The 16,273-nt window shown below is 43.9% G+C and overlaps 1 protein-coding gene across 2 annotated transcripts in view; it reads left to right on the top strand.

Moving 5' to 3' along the window:
- The window catches only part of KIFAP3 (kinesin associated protein 3), a 53,971-nt gene that overhangs the window by 24,027 nt on the left and 13,671 nt on the right, over positions 1 to 16,273 (top strand). For both annotated transcript variants that reach the window (XM_069967388.1, XM_069967389.1), the window contains exons 12-18: positions 2,021 to 2,129; positions 5,261 to 5,373; positions 7,111 to 7,276; positions 7,411 to 7,536; positions 7,679 to 7,777; positions 13,001 to 13,086; positions 15,366 to 15,555. In XM_069967388.1, coding sequence (XP_069823489.1) covers positions 2,021 to 2,129; positions 5,261 to 5,373; positions 7,111 to 7,276; positions 7,411 to 7,536; positions 7,679 to 7,777; positions 13,001 to 13,086; positions 15,366 to 15,555 — 889 coding nt within the window. The remainder of the gene's footprint in view (positions 1 to 2,020; positions 2,130 to 5,260; positions 5,374 to 7,110; positions 7,277 to 7,410; positions 7,537 to 7,678; positions 7,778 to 13,000; positions 13,087 to 15,365; positions 15,556 to 16,273) is intronic.

A 16,273-nucleotide genomic window follows, 5' to 3' on the forward strand; every position in this document is an offset into this window, starting at 1 on the left:
TAATTGTAATTGCACATTGTTCATTGTTTTGCTGGCAGCAGAAGGAATAAACGATTATAGGAACGATCGTAACTAATGACCATCGTTCTGTGTAATATGGTGAACGATTTCAGGTAATGCTGCGTTTACACGTAACGATTATCGTGCGAATTTTCACGATAACGATCGAATTCGAATGATCGTACGTGTAAACGCTGCGAACGATCAAACGACGAGCGAGAAATCGTTCATTTTGATCTTTGAACATGTTCTCAAATCGTCGTTGATCGTTCGCAAAAAATTCTCAGATCGTTCCGTGTAAACAGTCGTTCACCGATTTACCCTATGTGTGAGATAGGCTTAAGCGATCACAAAACGATTTTTCCGTACGATACATCGTTCCGTCTAAACGCTGATCGTTATAAAAAAAAAAATTGTTACTTCGAAATCGTTAATCGTACGATCGGGCGAATTATCGCTCCGTGTAAACACAGCATTACGATAAGCAATCTTATTTGCGATCGTTTATCGTTAGTCATTAATTGTTAAAAATTGCTCCATGTAATAGGACCCTAAGGGTGTTATTACACGAGCCAATGAAGGCCTGATAATAACTGTAAACGAGCACCGATCTGCTAGATTGGCGCTCGTTTACTGGGCCTATTCCACAGCCTGATTATCATTTAACAAGGGCTGCAGGGACATTGTTATCGATGTCCTTGCAGCCCTTGCTTTTACGTTATACATTACCTGTCCAGGCTGCAGGGCTCCTCTTGTGGTATCACGCGCTCCTGCTCCCGGGCTTCCACGTGGTCCTGGCCAGTGATTGGCTGAGTGGCCTGTCAGCTCAGACAGGCCGCGCTGGAGCGCGCGGGACCCGGGGAGAAGAAGACCGTAAGAGGAGCCCTGCAGCCTGGATAGGTAATGTATATCGTCAGTCACCGGCCGCGCACCGCTATTACATGTAGCGATGCATGGTCGGCGCCTGACAATTATAGGTTCAAACCTATATCAACGATCAGCCGATGATTATTGTCATCGGCTGATCGTTGTATTTATTACACAGAGCGATAATTGGCAGAATCGGGCCGATTATCGTTCCGTGTAATAGTACCCTTAGAGTCCTGTTAGAAGAAGTGATGTTTGACTATTACCGATTAACGATAGACAATTGCAAACAAGAGCTTTCCTGAACGACCTGAAATTGTTCACCGTAAAACATAGAATGATAGTCAGTTACAATTGTTACTACCATTACTACTTCTTCTGATCCGAACAAAAGAAGGAATGATGGGGGGATATTTATCAAACATGGTGTAAAGTAAAACTGGCTCAGTTGCCCCTAGCAACCAATCAGATTCCACCTTTCATTCCTCACAGACTCTTAGGAAAATGGAGGTGGAATCTGATTGGTTGCTAGGGGCAACTGAGCCAGTCTCACTTTACACCATGTTAGATAAATCTCCCCCGATGTGTACATCTTGTGAACATTTAGTGAAGGATTAATAATGATTTTATGTTCAGCTTAAAAGATGCGATCAACGACACATGAACGATTTTCGTTGCCTGCAAACGCACAAAATTTGTTTAAATTCGAACAATATAATGATTTTTTTGCACGAAAATTGCCCCGGGTAATAGGGCCTTTAGACAAAAGTTGGTGGAACCTGCATTCTTTGGCGGGTTTGGCTTTGCTCCCTCCATGCTCCTGATACAGGCATTGCAGTCAACTGCGCTGCTGGAAGCAATCCGTATCTGGCGCATGCCTGCATTGGGAGCACAGCTGCGGTTTTTACATAGCATATCCTGCCGCCCACTAAACATTACAGTTACCCTTTAAATCCGACAGAACCTATTTAAGTCAATGGGATTCTGTCTTCCATTCGGCAGCATTCCCAACGCAAATGTGAACCTAACCTTAGTGTTAAGCAGTTTAGTAATGTGTGTGTGTGTGTGTGTGTGTGTGTGTATGTATGTGTCTATATATATATATATATATATATTTTTTTTTTTTTTTTTTTTTTCTTTCTATCTTTTTTAGTTGATGAAGATGTTGTTCGAGTGCTCGGAAGAACGTATTGATCTGGAATTGATTTCTTTCTGCATAAATCTAGCTGCAAACAAAAGAAACGCTCAGTTAATATGTGAAGGTAAGTGGGACCTGTAGCTATTATTACGGATTTTCTTTTGTAGCCTTCATCAGAGTCGCTGCTCAAAAAAACAGCTGGCCGTGCCATGGAAATCTGCAGGGAAGATGTACGGACGGCGCCCATAGAGATGAATGGCCACGTATGTAACACCAGCTGGCTCTCTCGTTTTGGTTCATAGAGTGGGTCTCAAATGGGGGACTCTTGTCTTTGATGTCCACATGTCCCAATAGGGCCCATAGACCGGTTATCCTCACCAGACAGCAACATGCTGAACAAATGCTAATGTGAATTGTACCTCGTGATTCTTGTGTTGCTCATACGAGCCATGAAGCACTGAATTATGAAATAATCCCTAATCATTGAAAGATGTCTCTTGCCTTATTAAATGAACATGTTTGGCTTCGTACCTTAACTTGACACTTACAAGGGTTTATAGGAGTATTTATGTGAGAGTGCTAGTAACGTTGTAGAAAGAAAAGGGAAAAGAAGACCAAGTTGGCCGCTCTCGAACGCTCTTTTCTGTGAAAAGTGAACAGTCTTTTCTATAGAACCAAGGAGACTATATGCAGAGTACCGGGTTGGTCTCTATGGTTCTCTATGGATAGTGCTAGGGAGAAAACAATAGAGGATAAAGCTTAGTCCATCTCAATGTTAAAGGGGAACTGTCGGCAAGTTACATAAATCTAACCTGGTGATAGCCCCATTTTGCACACAGGACGTTGAGGAGGAAGGTATGTCCCTTACCTTTATCCTCAGCGCTGTTCCCGTGCTTTTAGCAGTATAATCCACAGACCGGAGCACCGTTAGGAGCACTGCCCCACCCCCAGAGCACCGATCTGGCCTGCCTGCTCCATTGATTATCATTAGAAGGAGTCGGCTGGACCACGCGATGGGGCGGGGCAGTGCTCCTAACGGTGCTCCAGACCAAGAATTACACTGGTAACCAATAGCGGATTATAATAGGTCCGTTTCGGACGGTAGCCCGGTGCCCTGAGCTCCTGGGGGGGCCCATGGCCACCCAAACAGACTTATACTTTCAGTGGTGTATTGTCTCCTGGCTACAGTTCTGCCATGATTTGCAAAAAATTGCTGCTTTTTTACTGCTATTTTGCACAAATCAGAGCAAAACTGTAGCAGGGAGACAATTCAGTAACATTAAAGAACATACTGAAGGACCTTATCATGTGACTATGATGTCACCACAGGTCCTGTACAGTCTGCACTAATAAAGAGCAATACTAAAGATATAGTTACAGTGGGGTAGGGGGGCCCAGCCTTGGTAAACAGCCTTGGGGCTATGGTAAATCCACCACTGCTGGTTAACACAACAGGAATGGCGCTGAGGAGGAAGGTAAGAGACATACCGTCCTCCTTGGTGCCCCGTACACTACAAGGGGTAGCAGCAAGTTGGACTTGTCTAACCTGCTGAGAGTTCCCCTTTAAAGTGTCACATTTCCAGTGCATAAGAATAAAGCAGATGTCTCGTGAAGAAAACTCCTATGGGTCTCAACTTTATGAACAGGGGTTGTCTGGTATTTCTAGGTTGTAAAGAAATGTCATATTGCTTGGATATGGTTGGGAATCACATAGAGGGAAGGTTAGGAGTCACATAGAGGGAAGGTTAGGAGTCACATAGAGGGAAGGTTAGGAGTCACATAGAGGGAAGGTTATGAGTCACATATACTATCACATAGAGGGAAGGTTAGGAGTCACATAGAGGGAAGGTTAGGAGTCACATATACTATCACATAGAGGGAAGGTTAGGAGTCACATAGAGGGAAGGTTATGAGTCACATATACTATCACATAGAGGGAAGGTTATGAGTCACATATACTATCACATAGAGGGAAGGTTAGGAGTCACATATACTATCACATAGAGGGAAGGTTATGAGTCACATATACTATCACATAGAGGGAAGGTTAGGAGTCACATATACTATCACATAGAGGGAAGGTTAGGAGTCACATATACTATCACATAGAGGGAAGGTTATGAGTCACATATACTATCACACAGAGGAAAGGTTAGCAGTCACATATACTATCACACAGAGAAAAGGTTAGGAGTCACATATACTATCACATAGAGGAAAGGTTAGGAGTCACATATACTATCACATAGAGGGAAGGTTAGTATATGTGACTCCTAACCTTCCCTCTATGTGATAGTATATGTGACTCCTAACCTTTTCTCTGTGTGATAGTATATGTGACTCCTATCACACAGAGAAAAGGTTAGGAGTCACATATACTATCACACAGAGGGAAGGTTAGGAGTCACATATACTATCACATAGAGGGAAGGTTAGGAGTCACATATACTATCACATAGAGGGAAGGTTAGGAGTCACATAGTATATGTGACTCCTAACCTTCCCTCTATGTGATAGTATATGTGACTCCTAACCTTTTCTCTGTGTGATAGTATATGTGACTCCTAACCTTCCCTCTGTGTGATAGTATATGTGACTCCTAACCTTCCCTCTATGTGATAGTATATGTGACTCCTAACCTTCCCTCTATGTGATAGTATATGTGACTCCTAACCTTTCCTCTATGTGATAGTATATGTGACTGCTAACCTTTCCTCTATCACACAGAGGGAAGGTTAGGAGTCACATATACTATCACATAGAGGAAAGGTTAGGAGTCACATAGGCTATCACATAGAGGAAAGGTTAGGAGTCACATATACTATCACATAGAGGGAAGGTTAGGAGTCACATATACTATCACATAGAGGGAAGGTTAGGAGTCACATATACTATCACATAGAGGAAAGGTTAGGAGTCACATATACTATCACATAGAGGGAAGGTTAGGAGTCACATATACTATCACATAGAGGGAAGGTTAGGAGTCACATATACTATCACATAGAGGAAAGGTTAGGAGTCACATATACTATCACACAGAGGAAAGGTTAGGAGTCACATATACTATCACACAGAGGAAAGGTTAGGAGTCACATATACTATCACACAGAGAAAAGGTTAGGAGTCACATATACTATCACATAGAGGGAAGGTCCTTTTTAGTAGTACGACAATTGCAGATGTAAAATGTATTTATTTTTCTTCTAGTTTTCTTATTGTCCCCTAATAATATATATATATGTATATGTTTAGGGAATGGGCTGAAGATGTTGATGAAGAAAGCTCTCAAATTTAAGGATCCATTGCTCATGAAGATGATTAGGAATATTTCTCAACATGATGGGCCGACCAAGAATCTGTTCATAGTAAGCCATCTGTCTTTTCTATCTTAGTAACTCATGTTACTAAGTAAAGACTTTATTATTACTGTCTTTCTCCTAAAATAACATAGGATTTATTATTTTTTTTTCTCTGAAAATGTCTTCCTTTCGGGGTAGGATTTTTTTGTAGAAACATGGTAGGCTATGTTCACACCTGGGTTGTGATTTTTCCTGTAAAGGTGTCATCAGAAAGAGACCTATTATTTAAATCATGTTTTTATGTTAAAATGTTTTTTAACCCCTTCGGGACCAGGCTAATTTTCGTTTTTGAGCTTTCGTTTTTTCCTCCTCGTGTTTAAAAGACCATAGCGCTTGCATTTTTTCACCTACAGATCAGGCTTTTTTTTTTTTGCGCCACTAATTGTACTTTGCAACGGCAGCCTTCATTTTCAATACAACATGCTGTGAAATCAGAAAGAAATTATTCGTGCAATGAAATAAAAAAAAAAAAGGAATTTGTTTTTATTTTCGGGGGAACCCTGCTCTGAACCACTGCGATCCTGGGTGCTATCTATAGCCCAGGACCGCGGCTATTAGCAGGCGCGGTCTGATCTGTTATGTTCTGATGCGGGAAGGGGTACAAGAGTACAGTGACAGGAGTACGTTAACAGGTGACAGCAGTATATAGATAACACAGACAGGAGTACAGCAACAGGTGACACCAGTAAATAGATAAAACAGACAGGAATACAGTAACAGCGGACACCAGTACATAGATAACAGACAGGAGTACAGTGACAGGTGATACCAGTAAATAGATAAAACAGACAGGAATACAGTAACAGGGGACACCAGTACATAGATAACACAGACGGGAGTACAGTGACAGGTGACACCAGTATATAGATAAAACAGACAGGAATACAGTAACAGGTGACACCAGTACATAGATAAAACAGACAGGTACAGTGACAGGTTACACCAGTATATAGATAACACAGACAGGACTACAGTGACAGGTGACACCAGTATATAGATAACACAGACAGGAGTACAGCGACAGGTGACACCAGTATATAGATAAAACAGACAGGAATACAGTAACAGGTGACACCAGTACATAGATAACACAGACGGGTACAGTGACAGGTGACACCAGTATATAGATAACACAGACAGGAGTATAGTGACAGGTGACACCAGTATATAGATAACACAGACAGGAGTACAATGACAGGTGACACCAATACATAGATAACACAGACAGGAGTATAGTGACAGGTGACACCAGTATATAGATAAAACAGACAGGAATACAGTAACAGGTGACACCAGTACATAGATGAAACAGACAGGGGTACAGTGACTGGTGGCACTAGTATATATTTAACACAGACAGGAGTACAAAGACTGGTGACACCAGTATGTAAATAACACAGACAGAGGTACAGCGATAGGTGAGCCGGGAGAGGGCAGCACTTTTTCTGATAGAGCGGTTTTCTTCTGGCTCTATCTCCGGATCCGTATGGGTCTGAACACACGGACTGATGAAAACTTTTCACATCTCTCTATGACATGTCAAACGTTTTGTGAAATAACAGTGACACTTTTTAGTCCTTCAGTCGGTAATCAATATCAAAATGTGTAATCGGTGGTTAGAGGCAACTTTGATTTACTGTGTATAGCAATAATTCACCAGTCTGTGAGGTCTGAACAAGGCATTAAACATTTGTGACTTTTCAAGCCCCATTTTGTAAGTCAAAGTTTCCATTGATACCACAGGACTATGTCGGGGATCTGGCGGCTCAGATTTCAAATGATGAAGAAGAAGAGTTTGTGATTGAATGCCTCGGAACACTCGCCAACCTCACTATTAGTGACTTAGACTGGGAGCTGGTTCTGAAGGAATATAAGCTTGTCCCTTACCTGAAGGATAAACTTAAGCCAGGTAAATGTCACTGAACTGGTGGTTACGTGTAGACTGGTTGTGTCCAGTTTCTCCTGGTGATCTAGCATTGTAAGTGATTTACCAGGACCCATCATTGCCTGAAATTCTTGCTTCTCGTTTTTCCTTTGTCTTAGGATCGGCTGAAGATGATCTTGTCTTGGAAGTGGTTATAATGATTGGAACGGTGTCCATGGATGACTCCTGTGCCGCCTTGTTAGCAAAGTCTGGAATTATTCCTGCACTTATTGAACTACTGAATGGTAAATTTCCGAATACTGATATAAATGCTATGCTATAAAAAGACCATAGAGGGTCTGATGGCCGACTGTTTTTGATGATGATAACCAGTGTGTTTGTGTATGTATATGTATATTATTTATTTTTTTTTTATTTTTTTTTTAGCTCAGCAAGAGGATGACGAGTTTGTCTGCCAAATTGTCTACGTCTTTTACCAAATGGTTTTCCATCAAGCAACGAGGGACGTCATCATAAAAGAAACTCGTATCCTTTTGTCCAAATGTTTGTAGAAGGTCTGCTAAATGTATATTACCGATGTACAAAACGGAGGCATCAAAACCCACAGTTTTTTTGTTTTTTTTTTCCATACTAAAGTCTTATAAAAATTGTGTGGCTGAACTGCAGCTCTGAAGTGGAGTCCGGTGTGTTGGCTTCTTGGGGTAAGCTCACATTGGAGTACTGCTGGGGACTCTTATTTGCTCTTGAAGAGAATCTCCACTTACTGACCCTCCCCAAAACACTGGTACCGCTTGCTAGATTAACTAAAGTCCTTCCTGGATCTCTTTTTCACAATCCCTGTGGTGCTGTCTTTGGGGTGAAAAATAATATTATTATTGTGCAGCAGGGGTGTCAATAAGGCGGGGCCTACAGTGTTCATGCCCTAAGGCCTGTAATGCCTCTTGGTTCTTCTCCTCTGCTTTCTAGTACCGCCTCCAGCCTGTAGCGATCCTAGATGGCGCAGAGGCAATGACTTTCTAGTTAGGAACAAGAGTCCTCAGCTGTAATCCTAAGGGGTTATCAATGACTAGAAAAAACACAGCTACTTTTTTCCCCCCAAAACAGTGTCCCCCCTGTCCTCAGGTTATGTGCAGTATTACAATTCATTCTCTTTAATGAAACTGAACTGCAATTCCACACCCAACCTGAGGACAGGAGTGGTGCTGTGTCTGAAAGAAGAAGGTCATGTTTTTTTAAGCCTGGATAACCCCTTTAACCCAGAGCTGTTAAATGAATCGGTCAATTCTGCTAGTCCACATGTTAGAGCCACCATATTGCTTTATAACTTAAATAGTTCTTTTTTTACCCTGCTTTTTGTCATCTCTCAGTTAAGAATTCCAATGAAGCTATTGCATAAGTGAGCACCAAGCGGAGATTATATTACAGACATTTTGGGAAACAGTTAGTCATGTCTGTTATGTAGATGTTTCTGAATCAGGTTGTTTGTCTCTCCGTAGAGCTGGGAACAAAGCCGGCCTGTACTACTGCCTTTTGTCCGGAGACGCTCTACCTATGTTTGTCAGATGCAGATTTTCCACTAAGCCAAACATTCAGCAAATTACAGCCCAGGCGCTCGGCTAATTCATGTTTGGAAGTTTTCCTGTCTGGTTGATATCATAATTTCATGGGTCTGATTTTTTTTTTTCTTTTGGCAGTGAATGAGTTAAAATAAGTCTTTGCCATCTTTCCAGACAACTATGCGTGTCCTGATTTATAGCCTTTTTCGTGTACATGTTCATATTTTTACGTCAAGTGAAAAATGGGGCAGCAGTCTTTATTAAAAATTTCCTATTGTTTTGCATCCTAAAACAAACCTAATTCTGCAGTCACTCTTGCCCCCCTTTTGTCCCCTACGTTTTGCCATTTTCTCTACCAAATGTAAAAGGGTATTCCACTGCAAATCATCATGAGTTATACGCTGTTTATATGCATTTTACATAAACTACCTCCCCCCTCGGATACAGAAAAACAGGTAAAAGGAGTCCTCTCCATCTCACGTCCTACTCCTGGCCCCCACCTTCTGAGACGTGGATCACTTGTCCTCCTTCTCTTCACTGAGCTAGGTTAGCAATTATAACTCTGCCCACTGAAGAGATGGAAGACACGTGAATGACTGACATCACTTTCATTGGCCGTGCCTAAGCGTAGTGTAAAATATATTATACAGGCTGTGTCACCTCAGCCACCTCTTTCCTGGGCATGCACAGTAGTCTCCTGCCACCTCCCCCCCTCTCTCCTGGGCATGCACAGTAGTCTCCTGCAAACCCCTCTCTCCTGGGCATGCACAATAGTCTCCTGCCACCTCCTCTCTCTCTCCTGGGCATGCACAGTAGTCTCCTGCCAGCCCCCTCTATCTCTCCTGGGCATGCACAGTAGTCTCCTGCCAGCCCCCTCTATCTCTCCTGGGCATGCACAGTAGTCTCCTGCCACCTCCCCCCCTCTCTCCTGGGCATGCACAGTAGTCTCCTGCAAACCCCTCTCTCCTGGGCATGCACAGTAGTCTCCTGCCACCTCCTCTCTCTCTCCTGGGCATGCACAGTAGTCTCCTGCCAGCCCCCTCTATCTCTCCTGGGCATGCACAGTAGTCTCCTGCCAGCCCCCTCTATCTCTCCTGGGCATGCACAGTAGTCTCCTGCCACCCCCTCTCCTGGGCATGCACAGTAGTCTCCTGCCAGCCCCCCCTCTCCTGGGCATGCACAGTAGTCTCCTGCCCCCCCCCCCCTCTCCTGGGCATGCTCAGTAGTCTCCTGCCACCCCCTCTCTCCTGGGCATGCACAGTAGTCTCCTGCCACCCCCTCTCTCCTGGGCATGCACAGTAGTCTCCTGCCCCCCCCCTCTCCTGGGCATGCACAGTAGTCTCCTGCCACCCCCTCTCTCCTGGGCATGCACAGTAGTCTCCTGCCCCCCCCCTCTCCTGGGCATGCACAGTAGTCTCCTGCCACCCCCTCTCTCCTGGGCATGCACAGTAGTCTCCTGCCCCCCCCCCCCCTCTCCTGGGCATGCACAGTAGTCTCCTGCCACCCCCACCCCCTCTCCTGGACATGCACAGTTGTGTCAGCCCCCCTTTTTCCTACACATGCACAGTAGCCTCGTGCCAGCCCCCTCTCTCCTGGGCATGCACAGTAGTCTCCTGCCACCTCCTCTCTCCTGGGCATGCACAGTAGTCTCCTGCCACCTCCTCTCTCCTGGGCATGCACAGTAGTCTCCTGCCACCTCCTCTCTCCTGGGCATGCACAGTAGTCTCCTGCCCCCCCCCCCTCTCCTGGGCATGCACAGTAGTCTCCTGCCCCCCCCCCCCCTCTCCTGGGCATGCACAGTAGTCTCCTGCCACCCCCCACCCCCTCCCCTGGGCATGCACAGTAGTCTCCTGCCACCCCCCCCCCTCTCTCCTGGGCATGCACAGTAGTCTCCTGCCACACACACCCCCTCTCTCCTGGGCATGCACAGTAGTCTCCTACCACCCCCCACCCCCTCTCTCCTGGGCATGCACAGTAGTCTCCTGCCACCCCCACCCCCTCTCTCCTGGGCATGCACAGTAGTCTCCTGCCACCCCCACCCCCTCTCTCCTGGGCATGCACAGTAGTCTCCTGCCACCAACCACCCCCCCCCCCTCCCCTGGGCATGCACAGTAGTCTCCTGCCACCCCCCACCCCCCTCTCTCCTGGGCATGCACAGTAGTCTCCTGCCACCCCCCACCCCCTCTCTCCTGGGCATGCACAGTAGTCTCCTGCCACCCCCCACCCCCTCTCTCCTGGGCATGCACAGTAGTCTCCTGCCACCCCCCACCCCCCTCTCTCCTGGGCATGCACAGTAGTCTCCTGCCACCCCCCACCCCCTCTCTCCTGGGCATGCACAGTAGTCTCCTGCCACCCCCCACCCCCCTCTCTCCTGGGCATGCACAGTAGTCTCCTGCCACACCCCCACCCCCCTCTCTCCTGGGCATGCACAGTAGTCTCCTGCCACCCCTCCCCCCTCTCCTGGGCATGCACAGTAGTCTTCTGCCACCCCTCCCCCCTCTCCTGGGCATGCACAGTAGTCTTCTGCCACCCCTCCCCCCTCTCCTGGGCATGCACAGTAGTCTCCTGCCACCCTCCCCCCTCTCCTGGGCATGCACAGTAGCTCTGGAGCCATCTTATAGTTAGGTTGCCGTAAGTCACTGCATGTATGATCCAAGGGAAACACAAATCATCTGGAGCCTGGGAGCGAGGAGCGGATAAAAAGAGCAGAAAAGATGAATTACTGGAAGGAAATTAGATTAGAGCCCATAAATCACATTAATTTCTATCAGATATTTGAAAAAAAAGTCCGATATGGGAATAACCGTTATATAATCTGATTGGTTTGGCTCATATTATCTTTTTGCTAATGTGATAATTTCATTTATGAAACATTAGAAATCGTTTGGTGAACTTCTAGAATAGGAATGAAGCTTTGGCCCATTTTTGTTTCTATGTGAAATATACTTTGTGGTCAGATTAGTCCAAAAACCATGAAAGTCACCCAGCAAGAGGAGCCGCAGGAGCTTTGCCACATATATACATATATATACTGTATACATATATACACAGTATATGTAGAGCTCTCCAAAGCGTCAGGATTCCCACAACTTGGTAGATGGAGCCAGGAGAAGGGCTCCCTAGACTTAGGGCCCTATTACACGGGACAATTATCGTGCGGAAAATCGTTATATCGTTCGAATTTAAACGATAATTGTCCTGTGCAATTGCAGGCAACGATCGAGAAATCGTTTGTGTGTTGTTGATCGTTGATTTAGTTCTGACCCTAAAATTATCGTTAATCGTTCGCTGTAATTCCGCATTCGTTCACTAATCGTTCAGTGTAATTCCACATAGTTCCTTCTGCTGGGATAAGATGGAGTAAACGATCGTAGTAACAATCATTATAACGATTGTAACTACCGACTATTGTTCTGTGTAACGATTTCAGGTTAACGATAAACAATCTCGTTTTTGGTTGTTAATCTGTAAAAAAATCGCTTCGTCTCATAGGACCCTTACAATAGAAGCTGTGTCTCTTGCAGTAAGTTGGAGAGAGAAGAGCTCGGAAAGTGCTTCTCCCGGCTTAATCCAGCGATCAGTCAGGGTCTGAACAAAGCTGCTCAAAACTTTCTACATGTCTCAGGTGTCAAAAGTTTCTTGAACTGAAAATAACACTTTACAACTTTACAAACATAATAGATCCACAATTCTTATATAATTGAGACCTCGAAAGTATGCACAGACGTGTCAGGAGAGCGGACTGATCTTCTTCAGTCACTGTCCAGTATGGGTTTTTATGCACTTTAGGGGAGATTTATCAAACCTGGTTTAAAGTGAAACTGGCTCAGTCGCCCCTAGCAACCAATCAGATTCCACCTTTCATTTTCCAAAGAGTCTGTGAGGGATGAAAGGTGGAATCTGATTGGTTGCTAGGGGCAACTGAGCCAGTTTCACTTTACACCATGTTTAATAAGTCTCCCCCTTCGTGTAAAGTGAAACTGGCTCAGTTGCCCCTAGCAACCAATCAGATTCCACTTTTCATTCCTCACAGACTCTTTGGAAAATGAAAGGTGGAATCTGATTGGTTGCTAGGGGCAACTGCGCCAGTTTCACTTTACACCATGTTTGATAAATCTCTCCCTATATATGTATTTTTAAGGGATTGCATTTTTTGCTATTATTTTACTTTTCCTCAGCACATCCATTTCAGAGGCCCCTGCCTATCTAATAGACTTAATGCACGATAAGAATGCAGAAATCCGGAAAGTATGCGATAACACCCTGGATATCATAGCAGTAAGTTAGCGCTGTCATTTGTCTTTTCGATGAAAGTTGACAGATAAATATGTGCCTGACAGGACCCGGTCACGGGATGATTTCTATTGCATATACATTACTATACGCTCAGAAAGATACTCCAATGTATAAGGCAGTGTACTTGTACCTAACGTTGTCTGCTTGTGGCTACATTCGGCCCTCTTTGTGAACTTCGTTACTAAGTTTGTTACATTTAAAGGGAACCAATCACTAGAACTTTCCTTATAAAGCTACTAGCAGCAGCCGATAGACGAGGTAACCCGCTGCCTTACCATGTGTTCTGTGCGGTCTGTGGTACCTTTAGCTGCAGGAATTCTATCTTTTATTCGGTCACGTAAGGCAGGGGGAGAGCCAGGAACTAGTCATCTGGGCTGTGACTAATCGTGTCACTCTCCCTGTTAGCGCGCGCTGACGTGGTTCCTAATAGGCTGCTTTTCCTGTCAATCACCCTGCAGAGCGCTGACAGAGAGAAAGCTGTGACTAGTCACAGTACAGATGACTAGTTCTCTTTGCCTCACACGACCAGATAAAAGATACCACAGACCGCATAGAACACATGGTAAGGCAGCGGGTTACCCCATCTATTGAACGCTGTTAGTAGCTTTAAAAGGAAATTTTTAGCGATCGGTTCAACTGGTACAAGAAAGTGCTAGAGATTTGTAATTTACTTCTTAAAAAAATCTCAAATCTTCCAGTACTTATCAGCTGCTGTATGTCCTGCAGGAAGTGGTGTTTGATTTGCAGTCTGACACGGTGCTCTCTGCTGCCACCTCTGTCCACGTCAGTCGCAAGTTCCCATAGAAAACCTCTCCTGCTCTCCAGACCGAAAAGAATACAACACTTCCTGCAGGACATACAGCAACTGATAAGTAGTGGAAAACTTGAGGGTTTTTTTTTAATGGAAGTAAATTACAAATCTATATAACTGTCTGGAACCAGTTGACTTGAAAGTTGTTTTTTTTTGTGAACTACTGCTTTAAATCATTGAACCAACCACAGGTGAAAGGAATTCTGTAGTACACTTCCATTTTTATCCAAAAATGGATAAAAAAAACAGATGCATTTGTGTGCATCAGTTTTGACTTCAATTGTAAAAAAAAAAAACGGATCAAAACGGATCCGTTTTTTTTGACGACACAAAAACATAGCTGACACTACTTTTGTGTCCGTTAAAAAAAAAAAACGGATCTGTTTTGATCCATTTTTTATTACAATGGAAGAACGGACGCACACAAATGCATCTGTTTTTTGCAAAAGTTTTTTGCAAAAAACAGATGAAAAAAACGATTGCAAAAACGCAGTGTGAACCCAGCCTATCCTAGTGTCGAGCAGACCTGTCAAACTGTTCGGATTAGGCAACATTCTCCAAACATGAACGATGAAACATGAATGGAAACCATTACTAAAAGGTCATTCTACACGTTGGGGAGGGACCAAGCTGTGAGCTTTATCTGTTCTCTTCTCTATCTTCTGGGGTGGCTTTGCTACAGCCTCCTTTTTATTATCACAGACAGAATGGGAAGTCTGAGCTCAATTTTAGTCAAAATGGAAATTGTAAGATGTTATGGTTATTTTATAATATAAATAGTAAAATGAAAAGATTTTCAAAAACATCAAAAATTCTTTAAAAAAAATTATTTACCAGGAAAACTTTAAGATTTAAAGTGTCACTGTCGTTTAATTTATTTTTATTTTTTTTGCAGAAATCCATAGTACAGGCGATTTTAAGAAACTTTGTAATTGGGTATCATTGGGTATTATTATTATCATGAAAAAGCAGTTTGAAGCTCTCCCCCCTGTCTTCATGGTTCTCTATGGAGAGGGGAGGGGTGGAGGGAGATGAGGCACCAAAACAGGACAACAAAGAGTTAATTTACAGCTACATCACCAGACTGACAGCACTGACCTCTCTGACCTCTGAATACTGGCTTTCACACAGGTCCCACTCTGTAATCCTTTGTTCATTGCTCTCTGCTGGCGACTAATCTCCCTCCTCCCCCCTCCCCTCTCCATAGATTAGACAGGGCAGGACTGATGTAAACATGGGGCGATTTCCTGATAATGAGCAGTGAATGAGAGAGAGGGGGGGGGAGGGGGAGACCTGGGAAAAGGCTTTTTGAATGCAGATAATGGCATATTTGCCTAATAAACCCAATTACAAAGTTTCTTAAAATCGCCTGGACTAAAGTGACAGTAACACTTTAAGCAATAGGTCACTTTCTAATGACACGTCAAGCGTTACCATTTTTCCCATGTAGGAATATGACGAAGAATGGGCAAAAAAGATACAAAGTGAGAAATTTCGATGGCACAACTCCCAGTGGTTGGAGATGGTGGAAAGCCGTCAGCTGGATGAGAATGAGCAGTATCTGTACGGAGATGAACCCATTGAACCATTTATCCATGAAGGAGAAATACTGGAGAGACACGACTTGTACTACAGTGCGGGTGAGATGGTGTCCTAATGTCTAATGCTCATGTCCGTTCACACAACGCTTGTATATGAGCAGGATATGTTATGTTTTTAGGTTTCCTCCCATCACTTCTGCCAACCGCTCCTGGATCTGTTAATGGAAAATATTTCCATACTTGCATACAAGCATAATTCCTGTTTTAGCAAAATTTTTATGTTGACATAAAAATTTGAGTTTCCCTACAGGGACGTCGGTTGTTCTCTCTCTTTCTTCATATATATATATATATATATATATATATATATATATATATATAATTGTGTCCGTTGTCCTTGAATCTGTCATCTGAGCTCCAGCAATTGACTGCTCGCCGGTCACTAGAGACCAGCAGAGTTCTGATCCTGAGTAATTCAGCCGTGTAACTAAAGATCGTTGCAAGATAAACAAAATTTTTCAGAAATTTTTTTGAAATTGCAGAAGCATTCACACATTAGCGCCACCTATAGTTAGCCAACCTGTAAGTCAGCTTCCAGCACCTTGAACCTTGACCTACGTTAGGGTCCTGTTAGACAAATCGATTTCTCGTTTTTTCTATGATTAACGATAAAACGTTTGCAGACTAACACTTTTGCAAAGGACCGGATATCATTCACCATGATATACGGAACGATAGTCGTTAGTTACAATCCTTTGTATATTCTAGTGAATAAACAATTTTAGTTACGACCTATGGGGGAGATTTATCAAACATG

The sequence above is a fragment of the Dendropsophus ebraccatus genome, chromosome 4 (assembly GCF_027789765.1).
Source record: "Dendropsophus ebraccatus isolate aDenEbr1 chromosome 4, aDenEbr1.pat, whole genome shotgun sequence".
NCBI classification, from domain to species: Eukaryota; Metazoa; Chordata; class Amphibia; order Anura; family Hylidae; genus Dendropsophus; species Dendropsophus ebraccatus.